Here is a 15,500-nt window from a genome sequence, read left to right as displayed (position 1 = left end):
GCATGCACCACCATGCCCAGCTAATTTTTTGTATTTTTAGTAGAGACGGGGTTTCACCTTGTTGACCAAGGTTGGTCTCGATCTCTTGACCTTGTGATCCACCCGCCTCGGCCTCCCAAAGTGCTGGGATTACAGGCTTGAGCCACCGCGCCTGGCAATCACACCTGGCTTTCTGATACCAATATTCCTCAAACTCTTCTGGGTACTCTTTTCCAATTTCCTTTCCTAGCTCTTTTTATTTTGCTAACCCTTTAAAATGTTGCTTTTCTCCAAGTTCTAGCTATAGCATTCCTTTCAATAAAACACATTTATGAGTAATTTTATCTGCCACCATTTGTTCAACAACTAATATGTTAGGAATCCCAAATCTTTATATCTGATCTTGATAAAAAGATAACTCAGACACTGAACTTCACAGGATCTGTTTCCATCTGTATACATCTTACTCACAACATACGTAAAAGTAAACTCAATATTATTTTCTCAGGACTGAGTTCTTTGTACTGCCTTCTGTGGTATCACCTTCCACACAACAGACCAAGCTAAGAATTTCCAGGAGCTCCTTGATGTTTTTTTCTTTTCTTTCAATTCCCATATCCAGTCAGTTACCAGAGTCTATTGATTCTATCTGTGAAATAGCTCTTGAAATAGTTCTATCCTTTTATTACTAATCTTTGTCACTTACTGAGACTACTGCACTATCTTAATTGGTCTCTCTGATTTAGTCTCTCCTGCTCCCAATCTATTCTCCAAACTGCGTCAAGAGCTATCCTTCTAAAACTCAATCCTATTCATGTCACTTAAAAGCTATGATGACCATGGCTCATGCCTGTAATCCTAGCACTTTGGGAGGCTGAGGTGGGTGGATCACCTGAGGTCAGGAGTTCAAGACCAGCCTGGCCATCATGGTGAAACCCCATCTTTAAAAAAAAATTAAAAAAAAAAAAGCTATGATGACTCACACTACCTGTCAAGTAAGTTTAAACTTCTCAGCATGGCTCTATGATGTTATTCAAGGCTCAGCCCCAGCCTATCTTTCCTGTCCTCATTTTCTGTAATTTTCACCTTTATTCCCTACTCCCAACCATACCCTCCAACCTACTGGATTTAAGTTCAGAAATATGTAATAGATATTTACACTCATGCTAACTCATATTCCCTGGCCTTAAAGTAGTAGGTGCTCAGATGACAAGGAAATAAATCAGAGAGAGCAGGTCTATTGAATCCAGAATGTAAGCCACAGTTGATACATGCTATTCCCATTGTTTATTTACTTTAAGGAAATCTTTTTTTTTTTTTTTTTTTTTTTTTTTTGAGACGGAGTTTCGCTCTTGTTACCCAGGCTGGAGTGCAATGGCACGATCTCGGCTCACCGCAACCTCCGCCTCCTGGGTTCAGGCAATTCTCCTGCCTCAGCCTCCTGAGTAGCTGGGATTACAGGCATGCGCCACCACGCCCAGCTAATTTTTGTATTTTTAGTAGAGACGGGGTTTCACCATGTTGACCAGGATGGTCTCGATCTCTTGACCTCGTGATCCACCCGCCTCGGCCTCCCAAAGTGCTGGGATTACAGGCTTGAGCCACCGCGCCCGGCCTACTTTAAGGAAATCTTATTTAAATATCCAAATTTGTGAGCTACGGGATGGTAGAATGATTTCTGTTCATACTTGAGACATTGGTTAAAAGGACAGCTATTTCCCCTAACCACTGGATCAGGCACGGTGGTGGCAGCAGCAGTACTAGCAAGGGTCTCTGAGACAAAGGCTAGTCATTGGAAACGAAATCTGAATGGTAAAGTATAGGAGAAATGCTTCACAAGGAAAGTCTCCCCTCATTTTTGGTCTTAGAAGATCTGTGTTTTATTTTATCAAGGGAAACATTAATTTTCCTTACAGCTCTGGACATAGGTTGACAATGGTTTGAATCTCTGTTGCCACTGTCCCATTTCTTCTTCATCTACGTGTGCGATCTTGGGCAAACGGTTCTCCCAGTGATTTCCTAATCTTGATTTCCTTACTTGTAAAGTGATAATATTATCTTCCTTATAGGCTTGTTGGAGAATAAAAGAAAATATAAAGCATCTATCATAGTTCTTAGTGAATTAAAAGCATGGTATTTGGGGCTCAAAAACTGTAGCTGCTAACTCTTTTTCTTTCTTTCAACACTGTTAATAAGAAACCAACTTAAATGAGTCCTCTTTTCACTAGCTTCCATAGCCCTCAACTCTAACAGAATTACTTGCCTCTTCATGTAATGACTCCACAAAAAGTATGTATACTTGTCTAGACTTTCCCCATTATATAATAGTTTTTCTTTGTGTATCTACACTTCCTGCTAAACAATAAATACCTCGAAGGCAGCATATCTGTTACTCATCTTTGTATACCCAGTGCTCAAGTATGGTGTCTGGCACACAGTAGGCCTTCCAAGAATGATGAGCTAGTTCAACTGAATTGTCCCAGGAAATGAGTAAGAACTTCTTCAATATATGCTTGATAGATTTGCAAAATATTTTCATTTAGTGAATAATCTAAATCAAAAAGAAAGAAAAGAAAGAATAACAACTTGGTTTCCAAGTGGTATCAACAAAGGCAGAATGGGAAGAGCTAATTTAGAATCACTGAATTTTAAAGCTGATGGCAACTATACAATTCCATCTGGTCTAATCTCTTTCCTACTGCAACGTTCCTGACAAAATGGCTGTTCAGACTCTGCTTGGAAAGTTTATAAAGTCTTTCCACGGTTCGGCAATTTAATTTCTAGAAAGTTCTTCCTTGTACTGAGTTGAACTCTACTCTCCATCATAGATTTGAAAACATAGGATCAGTTTACTCTCTTTACATGAGAGCCTATCATATATATTATTTCCACCTCACCATTTTTCCACCCCAAGTATTTGATTTGGAAATCATATGTTCTTACTTGTATATAACTTATTTATCCTTCATATTTCTAGAGAAACTAGAACTAGTTGGGTAGTTTTGGTTAATTACATGGCACTTACTGACCTTAAGAACACAGGTTAGCTAAGCACATCTTATTACAAAACCAAGCAGAAAACTGGTTTCATATATGATATTAGAAGATATTTTTCTTGATTAAATACGTAGTTTTGGTATTTATTGAAAGGATACTAACATATTTTCACTTTAAAAATAATGTACTACCACTGTATTTAGATCTAAAATCGATTAATGGATAGGAAAAAATATGTCTGGATTTGGGGCAAACTTCATACATGCGATAAATATTAATCACATGTTAACTATATTCTGTGTGTGCACTTTGCTCAAATCAACATAATGTAAGAATAATTAGATTTATGTATTTGTTTTAGGAATTCAGTTGTTTTAATAGGCAACTGCGGTCCCCCTGTACCACATTGATCTTAAGCTCAAAAAATTATGGAAGCATTATCTATGATAAAAAATGTGTGTATTTTGTTTGTGCATAAATGTAGAGACAGTATTTCAGAGAATTTTTCTACATTACAACTAAAAATAGGCAGATACCTTCTTCTCTTGGACAGCATCTATATGATTAAATGTTTGTTATGAGAGTTGTTTTTCCATTATCTCTCAAGAAACACAGCTAACCATCATTACAAATTTCATAGTTTACAATGCATATGTTTACATGTTTTATATACCAGGTCTTATGAAATAAATATGTCATAAGATTCCCCTGATGCTGAATTATTTTACCTGACTTTTTAAAATTGTACCATCATATGAATACGACTCCTGTTTTCATTTAAACATGCTACATATGTATAAATAATTTCCTTTAATCCTTACACTTTTTATACTGTTATTTAAATATGTTACTGTAGACATTTCTTATTTCTGCAGTAACTTCATACCAGAACCCTTAATTTCCATCATATTATATAGAAATAGTAAGAACATTTACAATCCAAATGAAATAAACCCCTCTCTCTGGTTTTCAAAATCCAAAGAATTGACACATGTGATAAACTTGTTATTAAAACTCATCAATAAGAGCTTACCAGAAATAGCTTTCTTATTTTCTTATATAATTTACTATACTGTAAATACTGTAAAACTGATTCTTAAATCAGACTCTAGTTTTTGAAGCATTAAAAACTAATACTAATAAGAGTGATAATAATAATCTAGCTGTTAAAAAATTCTTTTACAGCTAGATTAGTTGGCTTAGTTTATTAAAGACTAAAAGTATACTTAGCCAATAAAATGCCTATGGAACTTATAAATTCTTATTATTAATAGCTTAATGATGATTGGTTAACATGCATTGTCATTCCTAATATGAATAGAAATAGATAAGAATAATTTAAATATCCAAATGAGAGTTTTATTAGCTCTTAAGAAAACATATTAACAAAGAGCCTAAATAAAATAGTTTTTGTTTTGGCCTTGAGACTGCCACATATATTTATGTGACACCATTTGTTCCTCTTTCCATGGAACTATATGTAGTAGTTGTTTTCATGTAATATAGCATTTCTAAAAAATCTGGCTAAATGAGCCCCATGTTTTAATATAGTTAATATACATAATTATATGTTGGTTAGAAACAATACATATATACAATACAAACATACAATACAACACATATTATTGTAAACAGGTCTAAGTCACATTATCCGTGTGTTGAGTTCTTAATTTTTTTACTTGGTTGAGAGCATAACAAAACATCAATTTAACTTTTAAAAAGTAGACACACAAAACAAGCTCCTAAAAGTATTGCTTATAATGCTATTTCTTGGAAAGGAAAAATAAATAAATTCATTATTTTAACCAGCTTTATGACATGTTAATCTCTGACCCACAAAGTAGAAATTTAAAATTCTGGATTTTAAATTGGTTTCTTTGAAAAATGACATTTTAAAATTAATTTCTATCCCAAGCAATTTTCCCAACACAGACAAAAGAATGTTTTAGCTAAAATGCATGATATCCTGGAACAGCACACTTAAAATGTCACCAACAGCTAGGACAGGTTCAACTTCAGTGTATACTTCTGAGATATTTTGATAGAGAAGTCTGCTAACATCTGATGTATACTGATGATATTATGGTTGTTCAGTAAGACCCATTTTAATGTTTATTTCTAAATGGTTTTCTATTATTTTCCCATTCTATAAAGAAATATGATTGTATATAATAAATTGTCAATGACAGTCTTTAAGATTTATGGAAATATATTTTATACTTACTCTTTAATATTTTCAATCAACTGGGTTTTATTTATTATTAACAAAAATTTTTTTTTTTGAGATGGAGTTTTTGTTATTGTTGCTCAGGCTGGAGAACAATGGCGTGATCTCAGCTTACTGCAACCTCTGCCTCCCAGGTTCAACTGATTTTCCTGCCTCAGCCTCCCAGGTAGCTGGGATTACCCACCTACCACACCTAGCTAACTTTTTGTATTTGCAGTAGAGATGGCATTTCAACACGTGGCCAGGCTGTTCTTGAACTCCTGACCTCAAGTGGTCGCCTGTCAAAGTGTGGAGATTACAAAGTGATCCCAAAGTGCTGAGGTTACAGGTGTGAGCCACCATACCCAGCTAACTGGGTTTTATTTAACTTAACCATCTCCTCAGCATAACTAAGGGTAATAGTTACCTTTTGAATAGTAATTATTATAATGTATTTCCATACAGTGTATTTTCTCAAATAAATTAAAGGCTTAAATGATAGCACCCTGCTAAAGTATGGTTAGTTGTTATATCAATTTGGCATGTCACAAATGTTATGTCCTCATGACTCTAACAACTATGTTATATAAAGCCTGAATGCATATTCTCACAGCCAGCAAATAACATTGTTTATATATATGAAGGAGGCAAAAAGCTCAGCATCTAGCTTTCTGCATTGATTTTTTTTTTTGTGTGTGTTTTTTTTTTGTCTTTTTGTTTTTTTTTCCTTTTTGTGGAGAACAGGTCTCACTATATTGCCCAGGCGGGTCTCGAACTCCTGAGCTCAAGCTAACTCCTGCCTCTGCCTCCCTAAGAGCTGAGATTACGAGTGTGAGCCACAGCGCCCAGACAGTGTGTGGTTTTATTATTTATTTATTTACTTATTTATTTCACTTTAAGTTCTGGGATACAAGTGCAGAATGTGTAGGTTTGTTACATAGGCACATGTTACATGGTGGTTTGCTGCATCTATTAACCTGTCATCTAGGTTTTAAGTCCCACATGCATTAGGGATTTGTCCTAGTGCACTCCCTGTGCTTGCCCTCCACCCTCTCAACTGGCTCTGGTGTGTGTTGTTCCCCTCCCTGTGTTCATGTGTTCTCGTTGTGAGAACATGTGGTGTTTCGTTTTGTTTCTCTGTCCGTTTGCTGAGGATGACGGTTTCTAGCTTCATCCATGTCCCTGCAAAGGACATGATCGCATTCCTTTTTATGGCTACATAGTATTCCATGGTATATATGTACCACATTTTCTTTATCCAGTCTATCATTGATGGGCATTTGGGCTGGTTCCACGTCTTTGCTATTGTAAATGTGCACTGATTATTTACCTGTGGTCCTAGGGGCACCATTCCTCTTGGAGGAGTCATTCTCTGCATTGGCCCACCCATGTTTGGATGTCCTAAAAAAAGTATGAAGATATTAGCAAAGTAATGAGCATGAGTACTAAACCAGAGGCTAGCAGCTTCCTCCCTCCTGGGTGTTATTGTCTCATTCACCAAGTGTCTGAGTACTGACACCATCTTATCTTGGCTTCCAGGCTACTTTTCCACCTCTACCACTACCTACTCACACTCTCTATCATTGTCATGACTGAAATTTTCTTCCTATTCTGTGGAGAATAAATTCTCTAACACCATTTGCTCCTCTTCCTATGGAACAGTATATGCTCTATTGAGCATTACGTATCTGTAGTTCCTAAGTACCTCCGGAAGGATTTGATTATTGAGATTGTTAGCCTCTTGCTGCTTAGCACCCTCTTTCCTTCTGCTCATCTTTCAGATGGGCTAAGCCCTCTATCTGAAAAAGGCAAAGGAAATAATAAGTGATATTATCACTTAGCTTCCTGCTTGTTGGATGTTATGTAAATGGTTTTAGAATTACTAATTAAAATATGAATTTTTGGATCTTCATGTATTCTCTTTCTTATGTTATCACTATCCTCACTATCATGCATAATTAAGTGAGCTGGAAATATAAGTCATTTGGCCATGTTACCTAGAAAAATGCAACTGGTATAACTATAGGAGATTTACTTATACGCACACAATTTTCCTTAAGAGATAAAAGATCTCCTCTATGGTTCTGTACATCAATTTCCCTTTTACTTTAGAGTAGTCACCTTGTTGTCGAGTTGGATCCATTCCACTGGGGAGTAATGGCTGACTTCCTGGGACACCTCCAAGTGCCTAGCAATTTATTAAGAAAAATAAAGAGCAATATTGTAAATAATTATAAAATAACTGCTTTAATAATTCCCTTTTAAATACTTGCATGATAATTACAAGAATACATTTGAGCATATAGCAAGATTTCTTATATTTCACATTCATTTATAAGTTTTGCAGGTTTATATACCTTAAATAAGTTCTTAGTTCTAAAAAGATTCTACTTTGTCCAATTTTGTGGCAAATAAAATAAGTATTTTGAGGCAGCAAAAATCTATGCAAAAACTGTCCTATTTCTTCCTGAGAAGTATTTTTCCTCTTCTAAAAATTAATTTACTATGAATACTGAAATAACCAATTTTGCTTCTTACATGTACATTCCATTTTTCTACAGGATGTCTTACTCATTTTAGATTACATAGCAACAGGAAGAAAATGCAAAGGGACCAATGAAAATTGTTTTGAAGTCACATTTTCCCTAAGAAATTATTTAGAAAAATAATACTTAAAAATAAATTAAGCAATTTGGGTGTATGGAAAAAGGAAAGTAGAACTGACAAAGGTAGATATGAACATAGCAGGGTTTGTTTTGTGCTGGCATACATACTGAATCATAAGCTTCTAACAGTTGTCTCAGCAGCACTTAAAGCTGGATTAAGGTATAAATGATTTAAACCTACTGATCTTGTAAGTACATAGGCATACACATATACAAAATCCTGACAACTGGTGAGAATTGCCATAAAAATTCACTAATTTAACTTAAAGCATGAAAGTCTTATAAAATTAGTTAACATATTCAACTATTTAAAATGAAATTTAACATTGAATAATTTACATGGCCAGATCAGAACTGCTTCCTTAATTGTTATCACTTGGGATGTGGTAGATAGCTTCCATTTCCTAAGCTATTTTTGTAATTGTTCAATATTTTTGCTTACAAGCATACCAAATACAGATTTCTTGAGATCCTACTACATTATCTGTTCCTGTCTTACCTCTCCAGCCCAATTTCTTGCCACTGCCACACTCATGTTCTAACTTCCAGCCACACCAAACTTCTTTCAGGTTTTTTTTTTTCCTATTCATGCATTAACAATGTCTAAATGTCAACCACTAAAAACAAACAAAATAAAAACTAAACTGAAAAAAATCTTTCCTCTCAGAGGGCTCGCAGACCCTTTAGTCATTATTGTTTCCATCCTTTAGATCTCAGTTTAGGGATCACTTCCTAACAAAATTATTCCCTATAGCCTCAATCTGGGATAAGTCCTCCTTCCGTTTGTATGTGTATGTATATACATACACAAGTTATACTGAACAAATAAATGAACTGATTGAATATTGTTTATGTACACACACACACACACACACACACACACACCCCTCCAAAGGAATTATCCCAGACTGTGTGTATATATATGTGTGTGTATACATATGTGTGTGCACACACGTATAATTTCACATGTGTAATTTCAAAGTTCCAGAAACTGCACAAAGAATTTTCAACTTTAACATATTTTACTGCATCTGCCCTATCATCCTTTCTACCTTTCTTTCTCTCTATAAATATGCATCTATTATCATAAATCTTTTTCAGAACTACTTAATAGCAAGTTGACGACATTATTATCTCATTACTTCTAAACACTGCAAAGTATCCCAACAGTAATATTTCCTACATAAGCACCACACAGCCTTTCAAGTCAGGAAATCAACATTGATAGCAATATTTCTATCTAAGTCCAAGACATCATTTAATTTTGCATTTGTCTCAACAATGTTTCTTCTTCCTTTCTGATACCAGAACATCAGGGAAGACATGTTACATTTAGTTATCCTGTCTCTTCATGTTCTTCTAAGCAGGAATAATTCCTACTATTCCTATCTATGTCCAGTCTATCCCTACTTACCATGTCCTCAACAATTTTAAAGAGAATAGGCCTTAAATTCTACAGCATTGTGTCTGATGTTTCTTTATGAACTAGACTCAAGTCATCTTTTCTTAGCAGGAATACCAGAGAAATGATGCTATGCCTTTCTAAATATATCACATCACAGGGAAAATGATGTTGATTCATCCTACTACTGGTGATGGTAATCTTTATCATCTGAATGTGCTGCTGTTTGCAGGTTTCAACACACTAAGATCATTATTTTTCCCTTTTGTAACTATTTACTTTTAGTATAAGAGCTATTCTGAGATTGTCAATATCCCATTTCTCATCAATCCTTTATCAACCCATCAGCTGTAGCCTCCACTAGAAACTCCTAACCACTATGATAGTTATCAAATAGAGATATTCCGTGTCCATCATTCTTTTTATATGTATTAGTTGGTGTTTCACCGTAAGGAAAAGCTTTCTTTATTTAATCATTTATTTACTCAGTCATAGATTTCTATATTTTTCAATGGGTTATAATCTACTGGTATCATCATTTCAATATTCAAATTATCTCAGATTTGGCTAGTGAGAAGACTTCCAGAGGGGTGTGTGTGTGTGTGTTGTAACATACCCACATCCATCTTTGAGTGTTTCCTTACTTTATGGCATAAGATGTTCCAGGTTCACCTCGTACTTCTTCTGACTTAGCCTTGGAATCAGCCCTTTCTCCAAAGGCCCTAATTCCTTTGAGTGGAGGACAGCACTTAGGCCTAAAAATCTTGCTTCTCAGGGTGTTCTTGTTACTTGGGTGGATCATTTTTAAGCTCTCTCCGAGCTGGAAAATCTATGCAGATATATATGTACACGCATATATGCACACATACACACCTATGACTAATATCTATATCTGTTTGTGTGTGTATAGCATATACACCTACCATAAATGCATGCTTTCCATCATCAATTCAACAACTCCAATTCCAATCTGATACTTCAGGATTATTTTTAGCTTTCTTCCTTTCTAGGTTTGCAAATACTTTTTTCAACAGTGGGAAAACTGGCCTATGTTAATTATTTATTACTCCTCAATGTAATTACTTATTCAATCAGTGTATTGATTTGTTCAATATAACCAGTCTCCCAACCACACTGGCCACTTCATCTTGCCATCTCTGCATGGCTCTCTTCTCCACATCCCCCATGTCCTGGCATGCAGAGAAAGTAAGGACCGTGTGTGAGAGTGTGTGTGTGTGTGTGTGTGTGTGTGTGTGTGTGTGTGTTTTGCTGTTGTTGTTTTTGAGACAAAGTCTGCTCTGTCGCCCAGGCTGGAGTGCAGTGATGCAACCTCAGCTCACTGCAACCTCTCCCTCCTGGGTTCAAGCAATTCTCCTGCCTCAACCTCCCAAGTATCTGAGACTACAGGCACATGCAACAATGCCCGGCTACTTTTTTTGTATTTTTAGTAGAGACGAGGTTTCACCATGTTAGCCAGGATGGTATCGATCTCCTGACCTTGTGATCTGCCTGCCTCAGCCTCCCAAAGTGCTGAGATTACAGGAGTTAGCCGCCACACCTGGCCCATGTGTTTTTATAGGATCATATGCCTCATTTTCATAGAACTTAAATACTATGATGACTTGTTTTCTTCTCCGTATCTCCAGACTGTAAGCGCTACAAAAGTAGGGACTCTATCTATAGTGTCTACTGTCATAGAACAATAAATGTTTATTAAAGGAATAAAAGCAATAGGGTTTAAACTGACAATTTTAGGAATCACTAGTGATAAAGTCATAAGAATGAAACAGAGGTCAAAGAATGAGAAGGGAGAATATAAAAGATTTAATTCTTTAAAAATACCAAGAAGAAGTAAAAAAAGAAACTGAAATAGAATAGGCATGAAATTAGGAAGGAGACTAAGACCAACATCTCAGAATGCCCAAGGAGAGTTTCAAGGAGGAAAAAGTAGCCAACACTGTCAAGAGTTATAAATAAATGATGTAGGAGGAGGACTAAAAATGTATGACTAATCGATACTATATTCAATAGTGAACTTAAAGTTCTTGCTTTCAAAAAAATTAATTTTTATTTTTAAATTTCTTAAAGACAAGGTCTCACTCAGCTGCCCACGCTGCAGTGCAGTGGTGTGATCATAGAACACTGCAGCCACAAATTCCTGAGCTCAAGCTATCCTCTGCTGTAGCCTCCCAAGTAGCTGGGGCTACAGATGCCTGCCACCACACCCACCTAATTTTTTACTTTTATTATTTTATTTTATTTTTCGAGATGGAGTCTTGATCTGTCACCCAGGCTAGAGTGCAGTGGTGCCATCTCGGATCACTGCAATATTCACCTCCCAGGTTCAAGCAATTCTCCTGCCTTAGCCTCCCAAGTAGCTGCGGTTATAGGGACCTGCCACTGCCTGGCTAATTTTTGTATTTTTAGTAGGGATGGGGTTTCATCATTTTGGCCAGGCTGGTCTTGAACTCCTGACCTCACAATCTGTCCGCCTTGGCCTTCCAAAGTGCTGGATTACAGACGTGAGCCACCACACCCGGCCTATTTTTATTTTTTTATACAGGTGGGGTCTCACTATGTTGCTCAGGCTGGTCTTGAACTCCTAGCCCCAAGCAATCCTCCTGCCTTGGCCTCCCACAGTGCTGGGGTTATAGGTATAAACCACCATGCTTGGCCAGAGTCTTGCTTTTTTAAATTCTCCAAATGATTAGAGTTATAAACTCTGAACTTTGACACTTAGTTTCTATCTCATAATAGACAATGATGTTTTATTGTCTATAAACCATTTTCTTCAAAACTTTATTATTTCTAGTTTATCTTGGAATATTAGAACAATCAAGAAGCCCTTCTTGTTTCTGTTCACCACTTAAAAATATAGCATAATCTTACAGAAGCCTTAACCAATGTCAAATTGGTTTTCAAAATGAGTGTTTTTTTAAATCTAAATTTAACTCTTCACTCATCACTGTTTGTCTTGTAGAGTAAGTGAAATCTCTAACTTTTAAAACATTTTTATCAGCCTTGGGATGACCAGAAAGTAGATTTGTGCATCAAAAGGGAGATACTCGCTGCATTTTTAAAACCTTTAATGTCAGAAAAAATGTATACATCTGTGACATATTATTTCTATACTTTTAACATGTTAAAGGTATTCCATTCAGATTTGTCCAGTCACAAATTTTGGCATGCATTCTTTCTTCTTTTTTTTGAGACAGAGTCTCACTCTTTCACTCAGGCTGGAGTACTGTTGTGTGAACTTTGCTCACTGCAAGCTCCACCTCCCAGGTTCAAGTGATTCTCCTGCCTCAGCCTCCTAAGTAGCTGGAATTACAGGTGTCCACTACCTTGTTTGGCTAAGTTTTGTATTTTTAGTAGAGATGGGGTTTCACCATTTTGGACCAGGCTGGTCTTGAACTCCTGACCTCAAGTGATCCACACGCCTCAGCCTCCTAAAATGCTGAGATTACAGTTGTGAGCCACTGTGCCTGGCCACATTCTTTGTTTTATAAAAGATCTACACACTGACAGAAAAAAAATAACATTAATGATGTGGGTGCTTAATAAAAACAAACAAAATATCCATGGTATATACACTTGTGAGCCAGTGCATTAGTGTCAGGAATTGAGCTAAGTCCTTTAGTATTCTACTCAATGTTTATAACAGTCTTATAAAGTTACTATTATTAATCCTTTTCAATGATAAAAAAAACCAAGGTTTAATATGTAACTAATCTGTTAATTTGTTATGCTATTTTTTAAAAGGTTTTACTGATGCATGATTTACATACCACAATATTCGCCCATTTTCTAATGTTAGAACATTGTCCACTTAGAGTCATTTCCCCATTCCCCCAAGACCAGCACCTTGTAGTCCCAGTTACTCGGGGGGCTGAGGCAGGAGAATCACTTGAACCCAGGAGGCAGAGGTTGCAGGGAGCTGAGATTGCACCATTGCACTCCAGTCTGGGCAACAAGAATGAAACTTCGTGTCAAAAAAAAAAAAAAAAAGAACTGAAAGTAAAATTATTTCTTGATTCGTGGGCTGCAGAATGGATGTTGTCTTACTCTCTTGGGTATAAGACGTGTTGTCAAGGAGCAGTAAAAAAGCAAGGAATCTTGTTCTCTGAGTAGTAGTTCTCAACACTGGGCTTAAAAGTCATTAAATCATGCTGTAAAAGGATGCACTGTCATCCAGGCTTTGTTGTTCCATCTATAAAGGACAGGTAGAGTAGATTTAGTGTAACTTTTTTTTTTTTTTTTTTTTTTTTTTTTTTTAGACAAAGTCTCACTCTGTTGCCCAGGCTGGGGAGCAGTGGTAGGATCTTGGCTCACTGCAACCTTTGCCTCCTGGGTTCAAGCAATTCTCCCACTTCAGCCTCCCGAGTAGCTGGGACTACAGGTGTATGCCACCAAGCCCAGCTAATTTTTTGTATTTTTTGGTAGAGATGGGGCTTCACCATGTTGGCCAGGCTGGTCTTGAACTCTTGACCCCAAGTTATCCACATACCTTAGCCTCCCAGAGTGCTGAGATTATGGGTGTGAGCCACTGCGCCTGGCCAGATTTAGTGTACTTTTTAAGGGACCAAGGATTTTCAGAATGGTACATGAGCACTGGCTTCAACTTAAGGTCACCAGTTGTATTACCCCCTAATAAGAGAATCAGCCTGTCCTTTAAAGCTCTAAAGGAAGTGACTGACTGACTATGGCTATGAAAGTCCTAGATGGCATCTTCTTCCAACGGTTTAGTGTAGCCATCTTCATCAATTATCTTAGCTGGATTTTCCGGGCTACTTTCTGCAGTAGAATCATCAGCACTTGCTGCATCACCTTGCAAGTAAATTTCTGGACACAGGTTCTTTCCTAAACTTCATGAACAAATCTCTGACTGCCGGCTTCAGGCTTTTCTTCTGCAGCCTCCTTAGCTCTTTCAGCCTTCACAGAATTTAACAAACTTAAGGCCTTACTCTGGATTAGGCTCTGGCTTAAGGGAATATTGTGACTGGTTTGATTTTCTATCCAGACCATGAAAACTTTCTTCTATCAGCAATAAGGCTGTTTTGCTTTCTTATCATTTCTGTGTTCACTGGAGTAGCACTTCTAATTTCTTTCAAGAACTTTTCCTTTGCATTCCTAACATGGCTGTTTGGCACAAGAGGCCTAGCTTTTGGTTTATCTCGGCTTCTGACATGCCTTCCTCACTAAATGTAATCATTTTTAGCTTCTGATTTAAAGTGAGTGACATGCAACTCTTCTTTTCACTTGAACCCTTAGAGGCCATTTTAGGATTATTAATTGGCCTGACTTCAATATCATTGTGCCTCAGGATGTAGGGAAGCCTGAGGAGAGGAACAGTGATCAGGGAGTGGCTGGTCAGTGGAACAGTCAAAACATACAGAGTTATGGATTAAGTTCACTGTCTTGTATGCGTATGGTTTGTGGCACCCTAAAACACATCAAAATCAATGATCATTGTAAGAGATACAATAATGAAAAAAATTTAATATTATGAGAATTACCAAAATGTGACAGAGACACAATGTAAGCACATGCTGTTGGATAAATGGCACTTGACTTGTTCACTGCAGGGTTGCCATAAAACTTTGTTTTCAACATCCTAAAAGAAAAGAATTTTCAACTCAGAATTTCGTATCCAGCCAAACTAAGCTTCATAAGTGAAGGAGAAATAAAATCCTTTATGGACAAGCAACTGCTAAGAGATTTCCTCACCACCAGGTCTGCCCTACAAGAGCTCCTGAAGGAAGCACTAAACGTGGAAAGGAACAACCGGAACCAGCCAATGCAAAAACATACTGGACTGTAAAGAGCATCGATACTATGAAGAAACTGCATCAACTAATGGGCAAAACAACCAGCTAGCATCAAAATGGCAGGATCAAATTCACACATAACAATATTAACCTTAAATGTAAATAGGCTAAATGCCCCAATCAAAAGACACAGACTGGCAAATTGGATAAAAAGTCAAAACCCACCGGTGTGCTGTATTCAGGAAACCCATCTCACGTGCAGACACACATAGGCTCAAAATAAAGGGATGGAGGAAGATTTACCAAGCAAACGAAGAGCAAACAAACAAACAAACAAACAAATAAACAAACAAACCAGGGGTTGCAATCCTAGTCTCTGATAAAACAGACTTTAAACCAACAAAGATCAAAAGAAACAAAGAAGGGCATTACATAATGGTAAAGGGATTAGTGCAACAAGAAGAGCTAATCACTGTAAATAT

General features: G+C 36.7%; 1 protein-coding gene across 8 annotated transcripts in view; it reads right to left on the bottom strand.

Annotated features, from left to right (window-relative positions):
* Positions 1 to 15,500, bottom strand: part of SSBP2 (single stranded DNA binding protein 2) — a 342,830-nt gene that overhangs the window by 51,288 nt on the left and 276,042 nt on the right. For all 8 annotated transcript variants that reach the window (XM_003920795.4, XM_010340775.3, XM_010340761.3 and 5 more), the window contains 2 exons: positions 7,304 to 7,370; positions 6,513 to 6,583 (listed from right to left, as the gene is read on the bottom strand). In XM_003920795.4, coding sequence (XP_003920844.1) covers positions 6,513 to 6,583; positions 7,304 to 7,370 — 138 coding nt within the window. The remainder of the gene's footprint in view (positions 1 to 6,512; positions 6,584 to 7,303; positions 7,371 to 15,500) is intronic.

This window comes from Saimiri boliviensis, chromosome 1, assembly GCF_048565385.1.
Source record: "Saimiri boliviensis isolate mSaiBol1 chromosome 1, mSaiBol1.pri, whole genome shotgun sequence".
In the NCBI taxonomy this organism is placed as follows: domain Eukaryota; kingdom Metazoa; phylum Chordata; class Mammalia; order Primates; family Cebidae; genus Saimiri; species Saimiri boliviensis.
Note: the sequence above shows the minus strand (reverse complement) of the source record. Positions and strands in the feature narration are given on the sequence as shown.